This window comes from Papio anubis, chromosome 10, assembly GCF_008728515.1.
Source record: "Papio anubis isolate 15944 chromosome 10, Panubis1.0, whole genome shotgun sequence".
NCBI classification, from domain to species: Eukaryota; Metazoa; Chordata; class Mammalia; order Primates; family Cercopithecidae; genus Papio; species Papio anubis.
In genome coordinates this window covers 12,408,237-12,436,220 of record NC_044985.1, presented here as the reverse complement: position 1 = coordinate 12,436,220, position 27,984 = coordinate 12,408,237, and the positions used below count along the sequence as shown (strand labels likewise).

The window sequence follows — 27,984 nt, the reverse complement described above, 5'->3', positions numbered from 1 at the left end:
ACCTGCCATATTCCAAAAGCGTAGCATGGATTCGAGATTCTTCATCAAGCAGCTCCTCTGCTCCCTGGTGGCGTTTGTATTTCCGACGGGGCTTGTACACTTCCTAAGTGGATGAGACAGCCAAGTTACTGAGTGTGAGAAGGCTCTCCCCCTGAATTGGTTGCCGGATGCCTCCAGCCATGTGGTATATTCTTTTTTTTTTTTTTTTTTGAGACAGAGTTTCTCTCTGTCGCTCAGGCTGGAGTGCAGTGGCACGATCTCAGCTCACTGTAAGCTCTTCCTCTACCATGGGGTATATTCTAAAATTATATATATGCACACATATATATCCTAAACAAAATACGTGGCATGTAGTAAATGATCAATAAATGCAGGTCTTCAGCCCCAGATGAAGTGGTTTGCCATTCTACCCCAAATGAATGTACTTCTTGACCACTAAGCTGGCTGTCAAATAATACGCTAGTAATATCTGCTCAGAGATCTGGGTGCAGGTAGGCAGCTGCTATGCCAGCAAGGTATTCGGGCTGCTCACCCCCACATCTCTCTTCTTCCCTACTACCCAGGTTTATTGCATCTAATCATTACCTGGACATCACCACAAAAAGCACTACTATCAGGTTTTTCCAGACACTGCATTTTATTTTAACTGGAATTGTTCCCCACAGATAATTCTGGTTAACTTTATTATTTTACTTTAGTATACAGTTTCGAGCATACAGAAAAACGTTCTTTCTGTAACACATACTATATAATCTCAAACAATTTTGTGGAAAAGGAAATGGATCAGGGCCTGAGATGATGCTAAAGTTGTTCTTAAAAATTCCTGCCACAAATATTCCCCAGTTTACTGCTGGTGCCTACATGAATAGGAAGCTATAAATAATACAAAACAGACTTACAGGGAGATGCAAAATAGAATCAACTTACATGGTGTCAGTTACTGTGCCTGGTTTGGCTTTCACTGAGCTCTACTATTACAGCTTGAGCTTAACTGCTATTATCCTTAGTTACAACTGAAAGAGTCAATAACCCAAGGCAAGAAATCGGATTCTTTTGAAAAAAAAAAAAAAAAAAGGATTGACTCCAAAACAAGAGCATACTGAAACCAACAGCTAAAAGGACCTTTTATTCTGCCAAACAATGACAATGTTGGCTTTGTGAATTATTCCTTACATGTTAAAGTATAAAACTTCATATACATCTCACCTTTCTTTTACACTTTATAAACCACACTGTGAAGCAGAGACAGGGCACATACCACTAACTTCACTTTACTATTGAGGAAGCAGACATTGAAAAATTTGTCCAAGATCCCTGGGACACTATGAGGCCTGGCCCTAGGTAACCTGGTTTCTCATTTCAAGGCTTGTCCCTGACACTAACTTGCCCCAGACTGCCACTCTAGCCACCCACCAGTCATTTCAGCTAGCCCTCTCACAAGACTCATTCCACAATATGAAGCTGCCACATGGATCACAACAATGGTCTGCTGAAGTAATACAACCTAAATGTCAGGGCCTCACAGGCCAACTATAAAGAGCTATTGCTAAGTCATCCTTTAAAGCAACAGGGGTCAGGAATGTTGATGTCCAGTCCTATCTCTGCCACTAATCAGCTGCATGACCTTGAGAAAGGCAATTCCCCTCAATGGGCCTCAGTTTCTGCATCTGCAAAATGAAGCTAACAGATCTTGAAGGATGCTCCCAGGGTCTCTTCCTTTGTGTCCTTTTAATCCTGTAAAGATACTGACTTGGTAACATAATTCCATAAAAAATTTAGTCTGAGATTAATAAAAAGTATAACATGCTTTACATGATGTGCTCTTAAAAAGGAATATAAAATCAATTTATCCTTCTGTCATTAATAGTGGTAGCAACAGTAATAGTTACCACTTATTGAATAGTAGGTATGTGCCAGGCACGTTCTGCTATATCTGTGCTGCCCATTTGATCCCCACATCTATGAGTGCAGTTATCCTTGTTATCTTCTGTAGACAAACTTAGGCACACAGAGGTTAAAAAACTTGCTGATGGTGAAAAAGGCAGTAAGTGATAAAAACAGGATGACTCCAGAACTGAGACACTTAAGCACTTTGCAAAATGTCTCATACCTCTACTTTCATCACCCTTTATCTAGGTTCTGATATATATATATAATTTATATATATATATATTTTTTTTGCAGATGGTAAAAGGCACACACACAGGGTTAAAAAAAATGAAGGTGACCCTTTTGTAAAGCAGAGAACTCTTGCCCTGTGAGAGTCAGAGCTCTACTTTGCAGATCTGGTTACAAGTCAGGTTCACCTGTCAGAGTAATTACTCAGAGTTCACATTCCTCAAGACAGGGAAGGGAGGTAGAACGGCACAGCACCATGGCAGTGTCTGCAGCAAATCCCTGATTGCTTCCCTCACGATTACCACAGACAACTTTTTTACTGAAATAATGGAAGAAGCAGCGAAACAGCCACCACCAATATGGCATTCTACACTCAAAACCTCCAGTGGGCCAGCCCACGCCCAACTCAACAGGAAGCAATACTTTCCACTGATCTTAACAGCTCATCCACGAAGCCCAAACCCAACTCCAACAGATCCATCTTACTTAGCCTATGTGTCCTGTCAGTAATTCTGCCTTTCACGTAAAGGGACCCCACAGATGTTTTCACTGCCAAGTGCAACGTCCTGAAAGATTTCATAAGAAAAAGTTACTATAAATGGGACAAATAAATGTTTCTCCAAAATTCTCACATTAATAAAACAACAACAAAAATGAAGTGCCTGGGTATTGACTGAAAGAAACGATGAAAGACAGAAGGATGGCAATCATTTCTGTAGAATCTTCTCCAGTGACACCCCTCACCCTTGTTCTTCCATTCTCTTTTACCTGAGCTCTGCTATGTGTGTGTTTATCTTCTGCTCTTTGAGGTACAGCACCAGCCCCAACTGACGTCTCCTTGAGTCTGCACTGAACAGTATGACTTGGTGGGTAAGAATAAGATTGCTATATTATATAAATGAGCTAAAGATGGTTCCTGCGTTGTTTACTTCTTCACAGAAGACTGATACCCATTGGCTCAAAAGCTGACCAGCACAAATTCAAATTTTTACATATCAAAATGTTTTATACACAGCCTAAATAATCAGACTTTTTGTCATTTAGAGCCTGCCTACTTGGCAAACCCTGCAAAAGTGTTGGTATTTTCTCACCATAGATAGGATAAACCCTGTGGCTAGGTAGACCTCAAGCCACTGGGGCTCTTCATAGGTCTCTGACCACAGACTCACTGTGTGATGCTGAGCAACATCGCCAAGACACATGAGCCTCCTCTGTGATCTTGGGGAGTTCCTTTCCTCACCTCCCACTCTGGATGTGGCCCTTGCATCCAAGCTTCTGGATGGTCTCATGGTGTAAGGGACTCCTCTACCCTGCAAGCAAACCTATCAAAGCATCACCCAAAGAAAGCTTACATATGCTACTGCCACCTCGCAGTCAGGTAGTTCTTGATCAGCCCTCAAACTCCTCGCTAGCTGGAATGTCACTACTGTTGCCTCAGCTCCTAGAACATGGTCTGGCATGCAGTAAGTGTTCAATTAATATTACTGAATGAATACATGGAGTCAAACAAGCTAGAGTTTTAATGCTTGCTCCATTGCTTACTATACCTCTCTGACTTGAGGCAAGTTACTTTAACCTCTGTGGTTTTCCATCTGTATATTAGGTATAAGTAGAGTTGTTACGAAAATAAACTAATCAGTATATTTAATAGTACCTGACACACAGTAAGGGCTAAGATATATACATATTCACATACATATGGATGTGTATTATTACTAAGATTGCTTTACTTAGGTCACTACATGTATATTTTACAAGCTGAATGGAAAGGACTTCCTCACAGCATTCCCTATGGAAGAACACACTGGACTGGTAACTTTAAATGGCAGTCTCTTAGATGATCCAGTAAGTTCCACAGAGCACTTCCTTCCAACTAGTCTGGAAGCTCTAGGAAGCCTTTTCTCTGTTCCCTCTATTCTCCTACAAAAGTCTACACTACCAAAAAAAATGCTCCCAAATAGTAAACGAATATATCTTTTGGGTCTGGGTAAAACAGTGTGGGCACCGTTATTCAAGGTTAAGAGGGAGTAAAAGACCTCACTGCACAGGACAGACACTTCACGGCTGTGGAGGGCTGACAGCTCAGAGGAGGAAGCTGTGTCACAGCACACTGCGTGAGACAGAGGAGCTGATTATGATTATGATGTGAAAGTGGAAGGTGGTAGTTTCCATTCCTTATGTCCTTTGAAAAATACCAAATACCACCTCCTATTGGGCAGGCTTTCTACAAAGCAGCCAGCTATTCTGTGCAAAGGAGATAGGGGGAAGAAAGTCATATACTTCAAAGAAGAAAGTAGGTACTGGGAATAATCTCCCAAAGGAAGAAAAATGAAGCCAAGACAAAAAAAGAACGCGCCCATCATAAGTTCGGATGATAAAGTTCACAGCAGCCTTTCTGCCTGGCAATCTGGCAAGAAGTACTAAAAGCCTTAGGTATAATCTTGACCAATTCCACTTCATGGAATAAATCCTAAGTTAATAATTAGAGATAAAAGAATAAATTTAGTTACAAGGATGTCCTATGTAATGGTCAAGTGAAAAAACAAAAAGAGAGAAACAAACCGTATGTAGCTGAACTAGTTCCACACAATGAATAATCTACAGCCACTAAAAATGCTATGGAAGTACCTTTATTGGCATGGAAAGATATCCTCAATATATCACTGAGCAAAATGAGCAAGGAACAAAATAGAATACATAGTACAGTGCCTTTTTTTTTTTTTTTTTTGCAATCTCTAATTCTTCATACAGATATTCACAACTCTGTATTTCCTGCTTGCAATATCAGTGGCTATCCCTGGCTGGTGATATCACGGGTGATTTAGTTTTTGCTTTTCTACATTTCCTAATTTTTCATTCTTATTACAATAGTATTAGTACAAAAGAAAAATAACTTTGAAAAAAAATCATGCACCAAAAAAATGAATGGGCTATATAACCAAGGATGAATGCAAAAAATTCAGTCTCCTAAGGATGGCTAAAGACAATAAGCTAAAGATTTAATATTTAAATACTTTTATGTTATGTCTAAGCAAGAATAAGTAAAAGCCTGCTAGTTAAGACATAAAGGCATCATGCTGACCAAAAAGATAACCACAGGACAGCCCCTACCTGACATCTATTCTTTGGCTGGCCAAAGGGTCTTCAGATGAGAAGTCACAGTCAATGTTCCCATAAGGGAATGAAGAGATGGTGGGAGAGGACCCAACCACTCAGCATGCATTTGAGTCTCTCGGACCCACGTAAGTAATATCCCAGAGCCCTGAAGTAAGTCAGCAATAGTACTGCAAAATTGGTGCCAGGAATATGTGGGAAAGCAGAGACCAGGTGAAAAGCCAGAAAAGTGGAGGAGTGCCGACACCTGCTTTGCTAGACTCTGGTGTCATATCAAAATCTGGCTCCCTCTTCCTAGCTTTGAAGCTACAGAGGGAATTTATTAACCTTGCTGAGCTTCAATTTCCTGATTTGTAAAATGTAAATAATAATATATAACTCCTTGAGTGTTAATGAGGGATAAAGGAGCTAATGCTTGTTAAATGCCTATTGAGATGCCAGGCACGTGGTAGGAACTTAATAAATACACAGCAGCTCCACACCTATTTTATAAAAGGCTGGGTCTAAAAATTAGCCATCTATGTGTCTGACCTTATTTCATTCCTTAATTTTCCATTCGTGACTTAAAATTAAGGATTTCCTGTCCTTTATTAAAGGAGGGATTTTCCTTGAGGAGCATGACAATAAATATAATTTTGAGCTATTTAATTTTTTGTACTGACTCACAAGAATAGGTCAGGGATATGCACCACAGCCCTAGAGTCTCTGCGAGCTTTTGGGGCTCTCATTTCAAGTCAGTTAAGGAAGGGTTTGCAGAAGTGGCCGAAGAGAGGGAGGAAAGTGAACGGTGACGGAGCTCAGCTAAGAAACCTACGCAGACAGCTCCTGGAAGTCAGGGCTGTTCTCAGTAGATGAGAAAAGGAACACCCAAACGCGAGCTTGAGCTTTAGCCATCCATGAAGACTCTTTATCATTCCTGCTGAAAACTGCCGAACAACTGAAGATCAAGTTCACTCACAAAAAAAGGAAATAAACGAAACAATACAAATTATAACCAGGGAATCACAGTTTTTTTCTATTTCCCTTTATTTTTATTTATTTTTTTTGAGACAGGGTCTCACTCTGCCACCCAGGGTGGAGTACAGTGGCACAATCACAGCTCACTGCAGCCTCAACCTCCCCAGGCTCAGGTGATCCTCCCCCCTCAGCCTCCTGAGGAGCTGAGACTACAGGTACATGCCACCATGCCTGGCTAATTTTAGTATTTTTTTGTAGAGATGGGGTTTCACCATATTGGCCAGGCTGGTCTTGAACTCCTGGGCTCAAGCGATCTGCCCACCTCGGCCTCCCAAAGTGCTAGGATTATGGGCATGAGCCACTAGGCTAGGCTCATTTTCCTTTATTCTGATACTATTTTCTCATCAGCTGCAAACAGCATTTTATCTAGAGGCTCACAGCAGCACAGTTACAAGACTGGGTTTGAGTCCTGCCTCTACCATCACCATTGTGACACTGGGCAACTTATATACAACCTACCTGTGTTTCAGTTTCCTCATTTGTTAAAAAGCAACAACAACAAACTACTGCTTCATGGGATTGCTGTGAGGACTCAGAACAATGTTTGGGCACTATGTAAATATTTGTCATTATCACATATTCCCTAATTCTCTGCAATCACATTACCAAGCAGAACTAGATTAAAAACAAACAAACAAAAAACTCCATTAAAAATGAGAAGAAAAAATAATGTGCCTCTAGGGGTTTTAACTAATCTATGGGCATAGAGATGCCAGGCCCAGTTTCATTACTGGGATGATTGACAGCTATGCTGGCCTTTGCTCTGTCGCTGAAAACTATACCATTGTCCCATTCTCTACCCAGGGCTCAGACTGAGATTTACACATGAAGATATTTGATCAAGCATTAAAAATTTTTAACATTTGAATGTGGCTTTTGTTATAAAAAAATTTTTTAAAAAATCCTTAATATGTAGTTTTGAATAAGTAATGCACACTTAGAATAAAATTCAAATAGTACAGAGTTTATAGGGAAAAGAAAATTTCCCCTTCTCTCCTACTGCTGGCTAGCAATTTCCTGCCTCAGAGGTAATATGATTATCACCTGGTTTTCAAATCGTTCCTGAGACGAAGTAACATTTAAAACAGGGGAAAGCAATTATCATATCGAACTACTTGGTTACTATTTGTCATGAGAAATATCATTAGCAGGAATCTTTTTTTTTTTTTTTTTGAGATGGAGTTTTGCTCTGTCACCCAGTCTGGAGTACAACGGCATGATCTTGATTCACTCCAACCTCTGCCTTCTGGGGTCAAGCGATTCTCCTGCCTCAGCCTCCCAAGTAGCTGGGATTACAGGTGTGCACCACCACACCCGGCTAATTTTTGTACTTTTAGTAGAGATGGGGTTTCACCACGTTGGCCAGGCTAGTCTTGAACTCCTGACCTCGTGATTCACCCATCTCAGCCTTCCAAAGTGCTAGGATTACAGGCACTGTGCCCGGCCAGCAGGAATCTTTTAACAGCATACAAAAGGCCCTACATTGGTAAGTGAAAAAAACACAAAATTATCTTTAAAGTATGATTCCCGTTCAGTTTAAAAAAAGAAATATGTCCAAAAATTAAAAGTGGTTGCTTCTGTGTTGTGAAATTAAGGTGAAAACCAACCTTAATTTAATTCCCCTACATCTATCAATCTTTTTAAAAACTTCTGAGGATGCTGTAAACTGAACACCTATTTCACAACCAGGAAAGAAAATAACTCTGAGGTCACATCATTTTTTCTTATTATTGTTTAATACTGCCACCAAATCTGAAAACAGTATCTGGCTTTTGAGTGTCACCTTCTTAAAAATTTTCCAACCCTTCCATTTCCAAAATGGAATTGAGAAAAAAAGAAATTACAATCATAAAGTGATCAAGATTTATTGTTTCATAGGAGATTTTCATGTCTTTCATTACCAAACAATTGTTCTTTTCAGAGTAATCACCCTGGTAGACCACACATTTATTTTTAAGATAAGCCAGTTTGGAATTCTTTTTCTGGAAAGACTCTGTAGCCAGTTCACAAAGCCACAAACACCAGACAATGTCAATCTTCACAATGACACAAGGTATGTAACCCATGCCATCTGCACAAGAAGTATATCTGCTATTTCATTTGGGTGGCGTATTAATATAAGAATCTATGCAACTAGGAAAACCAACTAGATGTATGATATAATTTAGATGAAGTAAAAAGCACGCAAAACAACACGATACATTATTTTCAGAAGAGAGAGACCGTGCACACAGGCACCTAGGCTTCGTTCCCCTCAGCTCAGGTCGGAAGATTGGGGGTGGAGGGTGCAGCTGACAAGGTTCCACAGCTCTGGCCCACGGTGTTTTGTAAAGGGTCAAAGGCTTCACTAACCCTCATGCTGGCGAAGTGGGGACACATGTGCAGACTCACTGTGATTAAGATGTACTGTGAATGGGGACAAAGGCCATCCCAGAGCTTCCCACACACAGCTCAGAGGCTAGTCTGTCTATGCAAAGTCATCATGGGTGTGGGGGACAGAAACCTCAAGTTATCATCCCCATTCATCATCTGCTCTTCAGAGCTACTCAAAGTTTACACCTGCCACTGGGATAAACTAGGAAGGGCTCTGTGTTTGGCTATTTCTTTCTTAAAACTGGAAGTGAGGAGAGACAGCAGTAGTGTGGCAGGTTCTACCTGTGCATACTGCTGTCCTGGCCCTGAGCAGTGAAGCAGGCAGGGCTTCCCTCACACAGTCATCTGAGTCTAGCTCCTAAGCGATCCCTGCAGAGGGAAACCTCAGGAGCAGCACTTTTGTGATTTAAATCAAAGGGCTATCTGAGGCTATGCAGGGCTTTGACAGAAGAACACGGCCAGGGAACTTACTGAGAGGTCCACAACTGTCTTGATGGCCTTTTCTTTTCTCTTTATGAAGTCATCATCCTACAAGACAAAACAGAGAGATTAAACAAATCCCATGGGAAAATTAAAACTCAAGTGGACCACTCAGAAATCTGCCTTATAAATTGATTTCTCATCATTACTTTGCCTGAAGAAGTCCCAATTTTCTAACAAATTGAAATATATTCTCCATGGGAAAAGGCTAGGAACCCTGCAGATAGCTCCAACATAGATCCCTACACAGCCAGTAAGAAAAAGGGGGTCATAAGGAGTAGTGCTCAAGACAAGAGTTCTCATTTCATATCCTCTTAAGTATTGAAACCTCAGGTAAGTTACTTAACCTCTAAGCCTCAGTTTCTCTGTCTGTAAAACAGGGATAAAAACACCTATCTCAGGAGGCAGTAGGGATTAAAGAATAAAAGCCATAAGATGTGCTGAGACTGGCATGTAGTAAATACATGATGGCTATTAGCTATGATTGTTGTTATTATTATTATTATTAAATTGTTAATATAGGGATGTTCTGGGCAAGCAGCCTCTTAAAAAACTTTATACAAAAATCAACGATTGCTCTTATAATAAAAGCCCTAGATCAAACACTAAAATTCAGAGAAAATGACAAAATTACAGAGCTTTGCACTCAGTGGCTATGTAAAGAGGCACTAATGATGCCAAGTAGGGGGTGGGAATGTAGGAGAGCCTGAGCTTACTTTGCTCCTTGGTGGGGAGTCTCTAAGTGTGCACTCTGGTTCTCAGCGGGACAAGAAAATCCCAATACTGACCTCAGGGAGACTGTAAGTCTTCTGGAACTGGGATACAGAGTAGGAGCGGATATAGTCACCCATCTCTTCTTTTGTTTCTATAGCTCGTTTCACCAGCCACTGGGGAAGAAAGTGAAAACACATGAGTTGCTAAGGACAAAATCCCACTGCATGAAGGCCAGTTCAGACATGGCAGAACTCATGAACTCAAACCAGCATAGCTGAACTGACCAGGTGATAAGAAGCTATCAACACATGCTGTCCTATAGGAAAAGCAACCAGCTGGGCATCTGACATGTTAAGATCCAATGGGACCTAGTACTGAGTAGCCATACAGGAGCTTTAAAGCCTTACTTCATATCATCGAGCCTCAGTTTTCCTTTCTGTAAAAGTATATCAGTTCCCTTCACCTCACAGAGCTAACACAGGAGTAAATGAAATCACAAATAGTAGAGTGATTTGTAAATACCTGAAGCACAAAACGAACAGAGCTATCTCCCAACTTCCTGGTCCTACTGGCAGATCTTCATATAAATCTTTTTCTTATGCTCCTTACCCCACAGACCAGGGAAAGGGAGAGAACCACAGAGAATGCTAGTGTAACTCCCCATTTGACAGATGAAAAATTGTCCAACATACTCAAGATTCGAGAATGGTGCATACTGAGTACACAGCTGAAGGCACTGGTTTATCCTGACATTCACAACATTCTCTCTTAACCCTCACAACTTTGGATAGTACTGGCTGAGTTTCACAGAACCTGAAGTGCCGGGAGGCTATATAACTTACTCATGGATCCATAGCTAGCAAGCTGCAAAGCTGGGAGTCACAACTCAAGAGACTATTCTACAGCGAAGGCTGGACAAATGGTTTTATGAAATGTTTCCCAGCTTTGTTAGGCTGATATCCAGAAACAGCTGCTCTTCACTTCTCCCAACTGAAAACTCCAGTTATTATCATTAAACCACCACCCCACTAAAGGTTGCAGAAGAGCCAGCCACTCTGAGGGTAAAGGTGTAAAGTGTAAAAAGAGCCTTTGCTTCTCCTCCCCGGTTCTTCATTCATTCCCTTTATTACTGATGAACATCACAGAGGGGGTGCCACTCCCCCTCCAGAGAGAGCTACTACATCTCAAAAGCAGTTTTTGGATAGCAGCTGTGTTTCGCCAACAGCGTATCACACTTGGTGAGGGTCAGCTACCTAGGAAAGCAGGCACATGGCACATAACACGGTGCTGCACGATGCTCCCGCAGGGGTGGGAAGAGATGCTTGTTCAAAAAGCGCAGCCAACTCAAGTAAGCACATGTTTAGGAAACAGCTGCTCAGAACAGAGCAAATAACTCTATGAGGAATATTCCTTGCTGTTAGTATCATCCACATATTTCTACCACTTCACCCCCAAACGGTGACCTCAGACAAAGACTAAAATCCAGAAGCAGAGAGAGAAGATCAGAGAGCACTCAGAACGATTGTAGCCCCTCACCTGTACCCATCCCAGTACAACTAAGTGGCCCAGGACAACTAAGAGCCAACTAAGGCAGTTGACTCATTGCTCAACTCAATTTAGCTCTGCTTTCTTTTGAATTGGGAGACAGAGTTTCTGGCTTTTCACATCTGCTTCCCTTTCAGAGCTGCTTCCACTAATCCCAGATCTACCCTGAGTTACCGCCTGGCTGGATCCTGGAGGGCACGATCCCATTAGGCAGGGAAAGCTTGTTGGGTCCTGACAGATGTTTTGGGGTTTCCAGCATGAAAGGCTAGAGAGGGAAACTCTTGGACAGCCTATCTCTGCCACAGGTTCCCTCGCACTCAAGAAAAATACCGACCTTCACAGGAGTCACATGTCCGACACAGGAGAAAAAGATGCGATCTAGAACCACCAGGGGCCAGAAATTAGATCTGTTTTTTTCTTGGCTGGCATCCAGAGAGTGTTACTACAGCTTTGCTAAAATGGTGTGAACACGGGTGATGGGCTTCTAGAATCACATGAGAAGTAGGTCAACGGCTTACAACTGCTGGCCTGTGATTATTCTTTCACTGGTGCCCACGGGGGACAAACAAACAAACAAAAACAGGCAAAAGCTACAGGCATATGGTAGGTTTCATCATTGTTAAATGCATTTAATTTGAAGGACTGCTTTTTTCTGAGTTTGAGAATTAAATGGCCATTATTTTATGAAATGATAAAGCAAGATTGTAGTCATTTTTTAAAGTGTCCTTGCCTGGCAAACTATAGGTGGCAACCCTAGGCCAACCTCCATTTTTGCTTTAAAATTTTACAGGTCCATGAAATTAAGAAATCGTAACCACTAGCCTGGGCTCTCCCATCCAGACAAACCCTCTAGCATTCCACTCACAATGGAGAACATTTAGACCTTCAAAACACCCAGCTGACTGCAGATCACTTCCCATTCTTCTCACAGCCTGACTAGATTTTTTGCCTCCAAAGTCCTAGCGTAGGGTTAAAAAAGGTCTAATCTCTAGAGATCCATATTTTGGGGGAAAGGTAACAACTTCACAGTTTGGTGATGTTGGAGGTTTCAATAACAATCAACACCGGGCCCCAACTTCCTATTTTCATAAAAATGATCAGGTAGTGTCCCCTTGTATCAGAAAGACAGAAAGGCTAACAAACATATAAATCAATTTTAAGGTAAAGTCTTCGCTTCAAATTTACCAATTTCATGGCATTCAACTTAAAGTCTAGTGGAGGGGAAGATTCAACACCTAACAATAGCAGAAACTATGTAACACTTACAGAGCACTTGCTAAAATGCTCAGTCTTTCATCTAAGTGCTTTAGACATACAACTAACTTAATTCTCATCCTATCAGGTAGGTGCTATTATTTATTTCAATTTAACAGAGAAAGTTATTTACTCAAGGTCACACAGCTAGAAAGTGGCAGATTTGAACCCAGGAGGTCTCCAGGTCTTGACCCCTATATTTCATAATGTTAACACAGAACTAGCAAACTTGTAGCTTCTAGGGCTGTGTAGCTTCCTTCTCGGAGGCTGCATGAAGGGTGGAGTGGAAAAAGCACAGGCTTGGAGACAGAGTTTAGATTGGAACCTTTGCTTAACCACTCACTAGCTCTCTGCCCTTAAGCAAATCAATCACCTTCTCTCAGTCTCATTTTTCCCAAATGTAAGGAAATTACATTTCTCACTTTCCTCAAATGTAATGGATTAAAATAAATGCTTCAAATAACTCTATTAGGGTCAGATGGGAAGTAGTGTTCACACAGCGGGCAACACACCCGAGTCCCTTTGCGCTACCTCTTTCTAAGATGCCTAGGGGAAACCCATAGAGAAGAACTGCATAGAACGCAGCTGTCCCAAGGAATCTGTGGCAGATGGGTTCCAGGACCCTCTAGATACTAATCCACAGGTGCTCAAGTCCCTGATATAAAATGACACAGTATTTGCATACAAACTAAACACATTCCCCCCCATAGTTTAAATCATCTCTAGTTTATAATACCTAATACAATGTAAATGTTATGTAAATAGTTGTTATACTGTATTTTTAAATTTGTATATTTTTTCCAGCTTGCTAAATTTGTATTACTTTCTATTGTTGTATTGTTATTTTTATTGTTTCCCCCCAACACCCCCAAACATTTTTGATGCATGGTTCGTTGAATTTATAAATGTGGAACTGTGAATATGGAGGGCCAGCTGTTGGGAGCTGTATGGCATGAGCCACTTAATCATAGGGGTTTGGGAAATAGCTGAAGGCAAAGAGAAGTCTCCCCTTTAGGCATTTACCCACACGAACTGAATATCTATAAACTGTAAGACATTCTGGTAGGTACTGGGAACAAAACAATAAGCAAGACAGCCACACAGACTTGCTCTCATGCAGCTTAGAGTCTAATGGGAGAAGCAGATAAACAATCACACACACGGATATACATGATTACAAACTGTAGTAAGGAAGATTCTGGTGAAGGAAGGGAATGTGGCCATAGGAGTGCATACCACAAAGGAACATGCTGTGGATTAGGGGATGAGGGAAGGCTTTCTTGAAGAGGTTTGGTGGAGCTGAGATCTGAAGGGTTGAAGCAAGCCATATGAATTAAACAGGTAAGGAGAGAATGGAAGAGCATTCCAGCCCAAGGAACCAGCAATGCAAACGCACTGTGGCAGGCGGATAATAAACCTGGGGAAATTGGAATGAATATCAGAGAGTGACAGAACAAAAAGAACAAAAAGCAAGGAATGAAATCAAGCTGAATAGGTCAAAAGGGAACAGAGCATACCAGGCTATAGAGTTCTGTCTTTACCAAAAAGGCAATGCAAAGTCAGATGAGAACATTCAAAGATCTTATCAGGTGACAGCATGAAACTAGGGTACATGCGGGACCGGCAATCTTCTGAAGATGACAAGGAACACCACCATGTTCTGCTGTACCAAATCATTACCACACCCATTACATTCAGGATCCAGGACAGACAGACCAATTACAGGAGAAGCCAGGCCCATTACAGGAATTCTGATGTTAAGAGGACAAGAAATCACTCAGAAGCTCTCACCTGAACAACCGGAAATATGTGAATAAAATCCATCCCCTGGATCTGGTGGGGCTCCAACTGGTGTGGGCATTTCATCCTTGGCAGGACCGAGACAATTTTTTCTGATAGAGCTCTGTTCAGAAAAAGCAACAAGCAAAGAGTGAGGCATAGCATCTCTAAAGTCTGGGCAGCATCACAGAAGGATCTGGGACTTCTCCATGCCAGGCTAGTCCAGACCATGACAAGCTTCTCCTAGATGACTGCAAAATGAGAAAAATAAGCACAATTTAGTGGTGTGTATGTGCGTGTGCGTGTGTGTGTGTGTGTGTGGCCACAAAACTGCCTTCATCCTTTATTCTATCATGTTTTTCTTCCTACTATTTCGATGCAAAATATTTTACAAAATGATGGTGATGTTAGAGGTAGTAGTTGCTATTTTTTAACATCCTTATGTAGTAAGATAAAAAGTTATTAGTGCCCCGTATTCTTTTTACATTTCATTTTACTGATCTACTCTTTCTAAAAGTTTGAAAATAATATTCTAAATATCATTCAGGCAACAATTACCAGGTCTTACACCAGGTACCCAGAATATTAACATGAAACATGGAGCCCCATTTCCAAAAGAGATTTGGAGTCCTCTGGTACAAAAATATTTTTAAAATAAATAGTGGCCTTTAATTTTTTGATACTCTAAAATAAATCCTAGAGTTGAGGGAACTGTATATCCTCACTCTTATTTCCATACACAAGAGATATTTTCCGCATCTCAGGAGGGACACTGACCTTTCTCCAACACCTCGCCTCCGTCTTCCTCCTATAGAAGACCACAAGGTGGGACTGAGAAGAGAGGAACCAGGCTTCCTGGGGCCTCAGAGTTTTCTTCTCTGTAGGTCAGGAGGTAAGCATCCTCTCCTGCTAGGGAGGTTTCTCAGCTCAGTCTGAGCTGGGGCAGGACAGTTTATGGCAGCAGTGGCGGAGGGATTTGTATGCAAGTCTGTTTTATTGCAGTTTGAAACCTCCTTCTTGAATCAGTAGGCATTTCATCTCTAGCTATGTGATTCCTGTTTCTTACACTATCTTAATTGGATCAGACTCAAGGGGAGAGAAAAGATACTATTCAGTGGTGTGCCTGACCCCAAAGCCATGGTATGTAGCCTGGGAACACTGAGAAGCAGTCACCAGGCATGGTCTTGTGGCCATTTGGAGAAATAGGAGCTTCTGGATCACCCTACATGAATAGGTTATATTGCCACACAAGACCCTTGAAAAAAATCTTCGCCAGTCACAGCAGCTACTGGGGCCTTATAAACAAATATAGTACTATGCTCTAATAGACAAAGGTCCAGGTAAACAAGGGTCACTTAGAACTTACTAGGTGCTTCAAATCCAACAAGTTTTGGGTCTCCCAAAAGTGTTTCTTGTTCAAAGAAGTCTTGTCCACCTTTATCTTTCTACAGTTCAATAATCCTTCCCAGGAGACAGATACCCTCAAGATGACCATCCGACTCAGGGCTGGGTGAGAGTTATTACTGTCTTATCTGTGATTCACTTAGTAGGTTTCATCCCTCAGTCCTAGTATTAACAGTAACTAGGTGACCTAGGAGCTAAAGTTAAGCAGTCCCCCAGGGAATGATCACTAAGAACACATAAAAAACAGTGTCCGGTATCTGGAAAATAGCTTCACAAGTTGGGACCAAGGTTAAAACTGCTGAGGACAACGGTAACACCCCACTGATCATAAGACCAAATGTCAGGTCCAATTTGTTAACAGAAAAAAATATGGAAGGGGGAAGATTAATCCCTCACTGCACACATTCATAGAAGAGAGGGAGTATCTACCTCCTAGGAGGGAAGCACATAGGAGAATATTTGCTGCCTCTTCCCCCTCACCCTTCCTCCCCAACAGAAGCAGAGGTGAGGAGTGATTTATTCAAAAGTCCTCAGAGGAGCGGGGCGTGGTAGCTCATGCATGTAATCCTAGTGCTTTGGAAGGCCAAGGCAGAAGGTCACTTGAGGCCAGGAGTTTGAGACCAGCCTGGGCAACATAGTGAGACCTTGTCTGCATAAAAAAATTTAAAAATTAGCTAGGCATAATGGTGCATTCCTACAGTCCCAGCTACTCAAAAGGCTGAGGAAGGAAGATCACTTGAGCTTAGGAGTTTGAGGGTGCAGAGAGCTATGATCATGCCACAGCACTCTAGCCTGGGCAACAGAGTGAAACTCTGTCTCTTAAAACAAAACAGAAGTCCTGAGAGGATGAAGAAAATTATCATGCAGCTCTCAGCCACTCCTGGTGCCCTTCCCTTCTAGGCAGCCTGTCTTTGGGACACATGCATCTTTTGTGCCATAAGATGTGCTGCCTGCCCTACGGGGGAAGCCTGTGGTTGTCCAGGTCTGCTTGGGACTCGCATGGGATAGCTTGGTAGTGAAGCACTAACAAATCCATTTGGCAACATATCTGAGGCTCTCCCTCTGATAAGCTTTTTTTAAATTTTGATCTCCATCAGATTTTTATAGCTTATTTAATTTCCTTGAAACTTGTAAGAAGAGATGAGTGTTCAACTGGTTCTGCTGCCTAAACTCCAAGCTTAGCAAATGAAAATGAGTATCAGTCCTGGTTTTGCTCAATGCAGGTCCTAACTATCTATACAGGGGCATGTGATCAATAATACAGCCTTTCCTTAGTTACATTTTGGTTCAGCAGGAGAAGAGCTCCCTCTTGTGGTTTCAGATACATTGGTTTGCATAGAGTTACCAATTGCCTAGAACCACAGTAGCTTAAAAACAAGAGGCTGGGACCCACACCACCATCCAGCCTAACCCCCTGCCTTCAGACATGGCTCTTCCTGGCCACTCTTCAGAGCCAGCCTACTCACCCAGTTCATAAAGGCCCAGAGAGAAGGTTATCACTGGTCATCCTAGGATTTACAACCCTCTTAAACCCACCTCTCAGAAATTACTGCCAAGTCTGGGCAGTCCTGGCAGCCAAGGTGAGGACATGGAGGAAAATGCAGGCAGGCTAGGGGCAGGGAAAGAAAGTAAGAAAGACTTCCAGAAATCTAACAATCCCTTTTCAGCTTCTCCCTGTGGCTCAAGGTGGATCCCTCAGATTTCCTAAAAATCATAGAAAGTGACAATTACAGAGGTCACCAGGCAGGTTTCCTAGACTAAGACTTTAACACGCCCAGCTGTGATTAGTTTGACTCCTTTAGTTTTTAAGAGTGTTCAGTGCACTGTTTTCTTCACCCCTGCAAACAGTCTGAAAGAGAATGAATTAAGCCTGGGTGTAAATTCAAGCTCCACCACCAACTCTGAAACTTTTGTCAAGTAACTCGGTCCAGGTCCAATACTCCTATCATAAAACTAGGGATAACCCCTACCCAAAGGCGGCAGTGAAGGTAAAATAATAAAATACACATCCAAGTGCTTGGAACACAGATGCCCAATACAATGTCTGTTGTTGAAATGAACTCAGTTATAAATGTAAAATCTCATTTACGGGCCTCTGGCCATAGGACTCTCTGTTAATGGGGCTTCAGAAGAGGATAGAAGTAGAGGATAGAAGCTTATGGAACTCTCAGCAAAGAAGGATGACAGGGAACAAGGCTTCAATTGGGCACATAAAGAAGACAGCTTGAGAGGCAACCATGCCCTCAACAGGCAAGTGTGCTCCTTGGACATATGTCCAGCCCACCCATTAAATTGACTAGATATACTGGAAAACTGCAAACATAGGACGGTTTTAGTCTAAACTGCACCTAACCAGAAACTCTATGGTGGGGGGAGAACTCCAAACAGAACACATTCCAAAACCAAACAGACATGATTTTTAGATGACTCAGTACCCTGTGGCTATAATGTCTTCTACAGATAATAAAGAATGAGCTACCTGATGCACTGCTGAGTCTGGTGGGTCCTTAGTCACGTAAACCCGTCTCCAGCTTTGCCCACAGTTACAGTTCATGGCTCTGCACTTAAGAGACACACATCAAGCACTTACCAGAGAATATAACACATCCTCAATCCCTTATCCAAACCCTTTGAGTCAGATGTGTTTCAGAATTCTGAAATTTTTAGATTTAGCTCCTCAGAATACCTAAGGGGTATATATTATATATTATGTAAGAACCTAGGAAAATCTAGAGTCACACTCTATAATAAAAAAAAATTTATTCAGCAAAACTTATGAATATTCACATAAGTGGATCAATAAAGCTATAAATTCAGTCAATTCAGGTCATGTTTTGCTTCCAAATAAGCTTTGTATCCAAACTCTAAAAGAAGAAAAAACAGTTCTCAGTGTCTTTTAGATTTCAGAAATATCGACAAGGAATTGAGAAGACACAGAAAAATACTGTGTTCCCCTATCTATTAAAAGTATAATGGAATGCTGCCACTGATGGGAGTCTATCATATCCCCTAAGGATACCGAAATGAAAATGGGGCCTAACAACCACTGGAAAACTCAAGGGGAATTTAGGAAGAAAGCACATGTGGAATCAAAGAAATGGCAAAACTAGACAATGCAATGAAAAGAAATACCAGCACATCAAGGGTGCCACAGGCATAGGAAGCAATGAGGTCAAAGATAGAAGCTTCCAAGAAGAGCATCCTCAAGAAGACAATGAATTCATGCTAGTAAACAGCCTGATTGAGAAGCATAGACCAGGCACGGTGGCTCACACCTCTAATCCCAGGAGGCCCAGGCGAGAGGATCGCTTGAGCCCAGGAGTTTTAAGAGCAGCCTGGACAAGATGGTGAGACCCCATCCCTACAAAAAATTTAAAAATTAGCTGGGCATGGTGGTGTATGCCTGTGGCTCTAGCTACACAGGAGGCTGAGGTAAGAGGATCACTGGAGCCCAGGAAGTCGAGGCTGCAGTGAGTGGTGTTCACAGCACTGCACTCCAGCATGGGTGATGGAGCAAGACCCTGTCTCCAAAAAAAAAAAAAAAAAAAAAAAAAAAAAAAAAAAAGGCTGGCTGATCTGAGCTACAGCTAAAGGCATATGTTTCTTTTGTCAAAAAAAAAAGGCAATTAGAAACTTAAGGGGAAAATACTGTATAAAGTAAATTACAACATTCCTGATGCTCAGTAACTCACAGATACTGCCTCCACTTGGCTGCCAGAAACACAGGGGCAAATCTTTGGCCAATTGTAGGAAAACAAAGCATTTTGTGATCTATCACTGTGGTAGTCTTATCCCCAACTCTGCCTTTTGTCCCTATTTTTTTCCCCCTGTTGCTTCATTTTCCCACCATTATTGCTTCATATGTTATTTATAAGACATCTTTGCTCTTTTTGGAAGTGTTTTCTCTTGGAAGAGGGTAATACTTCAGAGAAATGAATAAACAGACTGTCACAGAATCATGCATATCTGAGGTCAGGAATCTCTCCTGACGGGTAAGAGAACTGAGGCCCACAGAAGGAGTGGCTGTCCGAAGGTCACACAGAGGCCCACTGGAGGGCTGGGAGAAGAACCAGGTATCCCAAATGGTCTAATGAAATGGCCAAGCCTCTGGTGAGCTGGTGCACTACAAAAGACTGGGCAGGGTATGCTCAGGTGAGATCTCTAGCAAGGAGCCCATGCTGCTTTCTCTCGAAGATACTCTGCCTTACAGAGGCAATGGGGAAGGAAAGCATCTCCTTTCCTCTTCCTAATCAACTTCCACCCACATTAGCTGCCTTTGGAAAGATAAACTAAGTAGTCACTACAAACTTTGATCTAGCTGTGTGACCTCGGCTTCTTTCAGTCTCAGTTTCATTTGTAAAGCAGGGATAATACCTATTGTAATAAAAGTTAAACTATGTAAAGTGTCCAACCAACTTCTGGCACACAGTGGACACTCAAAAGTTAGTTCCCTTCTCCCCACCTTTAGGTTTTCCATAGAAAAACTTACATTTTTTGACCTATCGTAGAGTTTTCTTGAAAGAGCAAATCAACATCTACATCAAAGTTGCAAGTGGTGATACACCAAGTCATTCCTCCTACTACCTGCAAGACATAAAGAAAATATTTGTTTTCTCTTTTTCATTTGGGGAGAATGGAAGAAGTGAAAGGTAGGTGAAATATAAATAGCTCTAACAGACTCAGTAAACATACAAAATTATGTATCTTGAGAGAGACAGAATGTGTCCTCCTTACCCCATCAACTATAATTAATCCAAAATGGCACTGTTACGGAAAACTTTCTGCAGTGACAGAAATATTCCGTTATCTGCAAGGACCAGTACGGTAGCTACTAGCCACATGTGGCTGCTGAGCAGTTGAAATGTGGCTGGCATGACTGAGGAGCTGACTTTTATTATTAAATGAACATACTGTACATAGATCCTCTTTATAGTTAAAAGGACAGACATTCATTCTGTGTTTTATAGACCAGACACATGGGCAGCAAGGCTGACATTTTGTTTCCATACATCTTACTTCTACTTTCCCTTAGGAATTCTCTGAGATGCAAATGAGAGTAAGACTAAAAACCCATTGTGAAACAAAATCCTTTTCAGACACAGTCTGATATTAGAAAAAAACAACAGTAAATCTTACCCCTGGCTGTTTTAGACACTTATGAGTTGCCCAATAAAAACGCAGATTCCAGGACCCAAGCCCAGACCTAGCTAACCAGAATTTCCATGAGTGAATCATGGGTTCTGTATTATAAAATAACCCAGAGTGATTCTGCTATGCACAGCCGGGACTGTGACCCCATGGAGCACTCAGCACTGTCTTCCACAGCCTGCCCTGTCTGATTTGAATGCGTCCTTTCTGTGCACAGTCCACTGTGGCACTTTTCTGCATCATGCCATTTATTGTGTGCATGTTGGTTTACTTGTCTCTCATCCCTACTCTACAGAAATTGGGCTCTTCGAGAACTGTGCCTTTGTTTTTTCTTTGTGTCCTCAACACCTATTACTATGATTTGTGCATCATCATTCAAGGTTCTGCTGAATTAAAAGGTTTCTTCACACAGTGATCTCTCTCTCGTCCTAAATCAGAGCATTTACCATCCACAGAATATCTGGCAACTGTCTGTGAGCACACTGACTTGGGATAGCTTATTATTAACTCTGATTATTTTATTTTCCGTAAGTTTGATAATCCCCACACGAACTTTAAATTCCTTGAAAGAAGGAACTATTAATTTTGCTTCTCTGCATTTCCTAAAGCTTTGTGCACAGAAAAGGAACTGACGTATTCACTGATGCATCATTTCTGTCTTTGAAAAGAAGTTTGAACACTTCCATAATGAATCTGAATTAGGAAGAAATGGAAACACAGACATGGAGGAAGTTAAAACATCATCTCTTCCTCCTTTCTTTGCCATGATTAACCATGTCATTCTGACAAAAGATAGTCTAATGGTTAGAAAGATTTTCCCTTACCTTGTCAAAGGGTGACAAGCCTTTAATTCTTGCCCTGAAATACCCAGCTGCAACCAAGAGCTCCAGAATTTCAGTCAACTTGACATTTTGTTCTTCATCTTCTCTTGTTTCCACCTAAAACAAAAGGTAAAAATGTGGCTGGTAAAAGCTATCCTGAATAAAGGAACACTAGGTATATCCCCTGATACCACAATCTCATTGCCAAGGAGCAGATTACATTGGCTAAATCACCGCAACAGATTCTCTGAAAATTTCGCAAGTGTCACACAGAAGCATGTGGACAGTGTTGCCGGAGTCACAAATGGGCCCCAGTCCTCAACGGGCTGTTAATCTTCATAGCTGAGGGAGACACATGCCCAGGTAGTATATACCACTCATCACATGCTGAAGGAATCCAGGGAAAAGGAAGGTTAGAGCACAATACTTCCTTTTTCTCTAACCCATGGTTTACTTTGACAGTCTTCTCAAATAGATTATGACTCCTCACACACAGGAACAAGGTTTTATGATGTTTTCTAAAAAAAACTTTACACTTAGGACTCAGGGCCGGCGTGGTGGCTCACACCTGTAATCCCAGTATTTTGGGAGGCTGAGGCGGATGGATCACTTGAGGTCAGGAGTTCGAGACCAGCCTGGCCAATATGGTAAAACGCCATCTCTACTGAAAATACAAAACTTAGCCAGGTTTGGTGGCCCATGCCTGCAGTCTCAGCTACTCAGGAGGCTGAGGCACAAGAATCGCTTGAACCCAAGAGTCAGAGGTTACAGTGAGCCAAGACTGCACCACTGCACTCCAGCCTGGGCGACAAAGCAAGACCCTATCTCAAAAACTTTATACTTAGCCGGGCATGGTGGCTAATGCTTCTAATCCCACCAATTTAGGAGGCCAAGGGGGGGCCAATCACTTGAGGTCAGGAGTTTGAGACCAGCCTGGCCAGCATGGCAAAACCCCACCTCTACTAAAAATACAAAAAATTAGCTGAGCATGGTGGTGCACACCTGTAACCCCAGCTACTCAGGAGGCTGAGGCACGAGAATCACTTGAACCCAGGAGGTGTGGGTTGCAGTAAGGCAAGATTGTGCCATTGTACTCCAGCCTTGGCAACAGAGCAAGACTCTGTCTCCAAAAAACAAACAAACAAACAAAAAAAAACATTATACTCATCCGGAAGTTACTGACAAGAGGCATAGAAACGAAGAAGGGAATTCAAACGTGTATCCCTCTCTGTACTTCCCTTTTTGAACTCAAAAACAAATATATGAAAGGCTTCCAACCGAGATATATTAAAGGGTGATTATTGTCACATAATAGGATTGCCTTAAAAATAATAAATTCATCTAATATATGTATATCAGTATTTTGTTTTTGTTTTTTGTTTTGGTTTTTTGTTTTTCGAGACAGAGTCTCGCTCTTTCGCCCTGGTTGGAGTGCAGTGGCATGATCTCGGCTCACTGCACTCAAAACCTCAGCCTCCTGGGTTCAAGTGATTCTCCTGCCTCAGCCTCCTGAGTAGCTGGAGCTACAGGCATGTGTCATCACACCCGGCTAATTTTTTTTTTTCTTTTTTTTGTATTTTTAGTAGAGATGAGGTTTCACCATGTTAGCCAGGATGGTCTCGATCTTCTGACCTCATGATCAGCCTGACTCGGCCTCCCAAAGTGCTGGGATTATAGGCATGAGCCATCGCGCCTGGCCCTATATCAGTATTTTGATTGAAAATTTTTAATTTATATCCTCCTTTTACCCCAGATCTTTATCTAATACTGAAATCCATCTAAATATTCTAATACTCCTTCATCTATTTATTATCATGAACTACCTTTCCTCTCTTCTATTGCTGCAGAAAATAAAAAACCATCTCTCTATATAAAACACCAATAAGATACCCTGGTTCACATGCTCATACTCATCTCTGAGTCCTCCCTTACCCAACAACGCCTGTTAAGTCTTCCTTTACTATGCATCTCACATTTATCTTCCCTTCCCTTTTATTCATACTTCATTCCAGGACTCCTGCAAATGCTTCTTCATCTTTCTTCCTTTGTTTTGTTCACCCCTTCCTCAATCACAGCTTTCATGTTATCCCTCTTTAGCTCACCCTCCCAGCCCTTATCAACAATGCACCACACACACTGCCTGTAAGATAAACTCCAGATGTCTGGTTTCACATTCAGATCTTTGGCCACCAAGCTATCTTTTCAGGTTCATCCTTTACCCCGAAAACAATCAAGACATGGCCATGGCTATGATATTCTCTAATCATTGAGAAATCACTTTCAAATTCCAGCTGCCATTCAACGCCATCCCTCACAAGTCTGTCCTGAAATGGTCACTCCCTTCTGCATTTCTTCTTTACTTATAGTCTATGCTGTACATATAACTAAGTATCAACATCTTCTAAATGAGATATCTAGTGTTATGTACATGCTTGTCTTTCCAACTGGACTATTGATGGGTTAAGGACAGGAGTATATATTATATACTTGGGTTTACTACTCTGTATCAAAACAGCATTAAGTTCAAAGGACACACTTATTAAATAAAGAATGATCTACTAATGCTTACAAAAAGTAAATGAACCTAAACTAGTCATGCATTAATAAAATGTTTCGGTGGTCACATCCCTGACAATGGAAACAAGTTTATTTTAATGTATACACTGCCAGGAAAGGGAGTATACATATTAAAATACAGTTAATACAGAATTATTAAAGTGACTGATAATCCCCTGCAATAGAGTAGGAGTGGTGTGTGGGGGGGGGTGACATCACTGAGCTACATCCGTCTCTGAAATGACCCTGGTCCAGTCCACTAAGGATCCTGAAGATCAGCATTCACTAGTTCCTAGTGGACATAAACATTTTAAGTAATATAAATTATTCACACCTTCTCTCCCTTCTGCAAAAAATCTGGGATGGTTGAGAAATATCTACAAGTGAAAACACTCTAAGAAAAGAGAAGCTAAATAGTAGTTGTAGTTCAAGAAGACAGAGCAGAAAAAGAAAATGAGATAATATAAGTACTTTCTTAAAATTTCTGGGGTGTAAAATAGGAACACTTCATTTGTTCAATCATTTATTGTGAAAACACAAGAAGACGACAAAAAAATAACAAACAAAAAAATAGGATCATCACTGCCTCAACACCTATCTAATGGGCACCCACTGGCCACCCCACTACAGATGCAGGGCCCATGCTTCCATCCACTCACCCCTAGAATGGAGAAGTTTACTTTTGCAATACAATTTGTGAAGTAATTGTGGCACAAGACACTAAATGGGAATGTATGACTCCAAATTCACTTAGCAGATTAACACTGAAATGAAATGGAAAAGAGCAATTGCCTGATCCGCAGGGAATGAAAGACCCTCTCTTGAAGCAATAAAAATCCACCAGGCTGGTTAATACATCCAGTTGTTAAAACTAAATTTCTCACAAAGATGAACAACAATGAGCTCTTACACCAAGCCCAATAAATTTTCAATTTCCGTCCCCTATAGTTGTTGTAAGCTGGAAGGGAGGGCCCAGTCTAGCTATCTTTGTAAAGGGTTAAAAAGAATGAATTTGAGCCGGGCAGTGGCTCACATCTGTAATCCCAGCTACTGGGGAGGCTGAGGCACAAGAATTGCTTGAACCTGGGAGACAGAGGTTGCAATGAACCGAGCTCACGCCATCGCACTCCAGCCTCAGTGACAGAGTGAGGCTCTGTCTCAAAAAAAATAAAAAAAGAACGAAGTTAATGAATTAACTGGTCTAGTGACAGCCTAATAACACAGACTATCCATATTTATATTTACTAGCTTCTGAACTGTATGATAATAATTTGATTATATTCACCCTGACCTCTTAATTGCCCGGAACTGTGTCAGGGTCTTGGAAAACAATGATGAATCAGACCTGGCCTCCTAGCAGTCAGTGAAAGTTTAAACGACGGACATACAGCGGCAGGTTGCTTTTTATTTATTTATTCATTTTTCCCTAGAAAGACCTCCACTGATAGTACTGCGGAACATTGGGCTGGAGGGATTTAAAGTAGAACGTGGGAGACCACATAGGAGTCAACAACAAAAGGCCAGGCAAAAACTTGATGAGAGCCTACAATAAAGAAGTGGCAAAAAAGAAAACTGCAAATGTCGCAGTACAAATCCTATTGTTCACTATCCTGGGTCCCATCAAAGCAACATGCATGTAAGTTTTCACCTAATACAGGGGTTCTGACAACATTATGCTTGTTAGGTTTTCTTAAGACAACAAAATGGACTTGCATTCTGGGAGCACACACTGACAGACAAATCTGTCCTTTCATCACTATATTCCCAGCTTCTGGACACAGAACACAGTGATCCCTCAATTAGTGGATACTTGTGATAAGAAAGAACTGAGGATTTGGGAGGAGTACAGAGGAGAAAGATTGGTCACAGGCAGGTAAGCGTGAAGGGACCAGACTCACCAGGTCAAGCAAACAGTCACTCTGCCCAATGCCTGCTCCAGAACCTTAGGAAAAAGGCAGAGGTGCGGCGTGGATTCCATTTCTCTCCAGAATCCAGTAAACTAGACTAGCCTTTGAGTAAAATCAACTGAAAGGGACGACAGATGCAAACTACCTATGAGATGCTAAGTGATATTTGTAGCCAAAAGAAAATGAATACACTTTCCCTGTATTCCCAGCAAACGTGGAAATCCGCAAACCACTCCTGACTCTCTCCCTAGCACTAAGTGAGTACTCAACAAACACCTCTGGAAAAGAACCCCGCCCTCTTCGGGAGAAGCTGCAATGTTTCCGCCCAGAGCTCGGTCCCCCCCAACACAGCACCCCAGGCATGCGTTCCACCCCGAACGCCCAGGCGCGCTGACCCAGCGGGACACCTCCCTGGTGCGCGCAAGTCTCCCAAACTTCCTCCCGCCGCCCCGGTCCGGGTCAATTCAAGGAGGGTAGCATTCCCTCCCGACAGCAAGGCGGGTGGGGCTGGCCGCCGGGACCCTGCGGGGTGGCGGTAGGCGTCCCAAGGTCACCGCCCTTCGCACCACCAGAGCCCGGACCGCCTCGGAGAGCGGTCTCGTGACTCCAGCGCCCAGCAGCCTGGGCTAGCCCTGCAGTTTGTGGTTGGGGAGCCTGTCCCGGACAGGCGGAAAGGTGGGAGCCCAGGGCCCCCCAGCGCGTGGGGCTGCGTCAGGTCAGGTGTCGGGCTGGGAAGGCCACCTCCGCCCCAAGAGACCCGGGAGCGGCTTAAGTTTGTCCCTACCCGCCCGCTGCTCCCTGCCCATGCAGGGGCACCCGCTCCCCGCCTCCAAGAAGAGGGTCGGCGCTTCCCCGAGGTAGATACACCTGAGGAAGGGGGCGGGGCGCCCCTATCGTACCCAGGGCCCGCTCAGTCAGCCGCCCGGCGGCTTGGCCCTCTCTTAGCAGGAACCCCGACGTGTCAGGGAAGGAGGAGGCGTTCTTACCTCCGGGAGACCCTGGCCCTCTGGCCCCTTGGGCAACCCCATGATCCGACCGGGCTGTCGTAAGGCGAGAGCGAAGCCCGCCAAGCGTCCGGAGGAAGCTGTCCCTGTCGCGGAGCTGCTACCGGGGTAAGTGCAAAGCGGAAACTTCCTCCGCCACCGCCGCCGCCGCTGCTGCCGCCGCCGCTGGCCGGGAGCGCCGCAGCCGGGCAGAGCATGCGCGTTGGGGCCTGACCGCGGCGCCACTGCGCCTGCGCCACAACAGCCCGGGGAGCAGTGGGCTGGGCTGCGGGTTCTGGGGTTGTGCTGGATCTTCGCGCCGATTCTCTGAAGTTTTCTCCCAGGCGCTGCTTGAGAGGTGCTCCTCCTGCATCTTGAGGACATTTTGCATTTCGGCTCCCTTCCCATCTCGCTGGCATCGGATACCTCAAGTGGGTCCTGTCTCCTCCGTGAATCAGACTTCGGAAACTCCCTCGCTTCAGGGTCAGAGTCCAAGTACACATGAGCTTGAGGATTCTGAATGCATGCCCAGCTCTAGCCCTTAGAAACGCACGCTTGGACAGATTTCTCCATATACATCCCAGGAACGGACCCCTTGAGAAGGAATTCTTCATGCCGGCTGCCCTCTCCAGCGTCCTGGCCAGTGGCATCGCGATCCCAGGAAACCTCGCTTTAGATATTGCCCACCACCCCGCCCCATTCACGGTTTCTGGGTCTTCCTGGAGGAATGACAAATCAGAGACTGCGGACTCCTGTGTTCACGTCATTTTA

At 42.8% G+C, this 27,984-nt stretch overlaps 1 protein-coding gene across 5 annotated transcripts in view; it reads right to left on the bottom strand.

Annotated features, from left to right (window-relative positions):
• CCDC93 (coiled-coil domain containing 93) overlaps window positions 1-27,434 on the bottom strand; it is a 94,553-nt gene extending 67,119 nt beyond the window's left edge. The window contains exons 1-7 of one of the 5 annotated variants that reach the window (XM_021923387.2): window positions 27,217-27,434; window positions 21,771-21,884; window positions 20,288-20,382; window positions 14,407-14,518; window positions 9,891-9,989; window positions 9,094-9,150; window positions 3-103 (exon numbers count right to left, since the gene is read on the bottom strand). In XM_021923387.2, the coding sequence (XP_021779079.1) occupies window positions 3-103; window positions 9,094-9,150; window positions 9,891-9,989; window positions 14,407-14,518; window positions 20,288-20,382; window positions 21,771-21,884; window positions 27,217-27,258 (620 nt within the window). In that variant the 5' untranslated portion in view covers window positions 27,259-27,434. Of the gene's footprint in view, window positions 1-2; window positions 104-9,093; window positions 9,151-9,890; window positions 9,990-14,406; window positions 14,519-18,277; window positions 18,362-20,287; window positions 20,383-21,770; window positions 21,885-27,216 lie in introns of those variants that run through there. The other 4 variants (XM_009185029.2, XM_009185028.2, NM_001168740.1 and 1 more) reach the window with 4 other exon arrangements.
• Window positions 27,435-27,984: the final 550 nt, after the last annotated feature.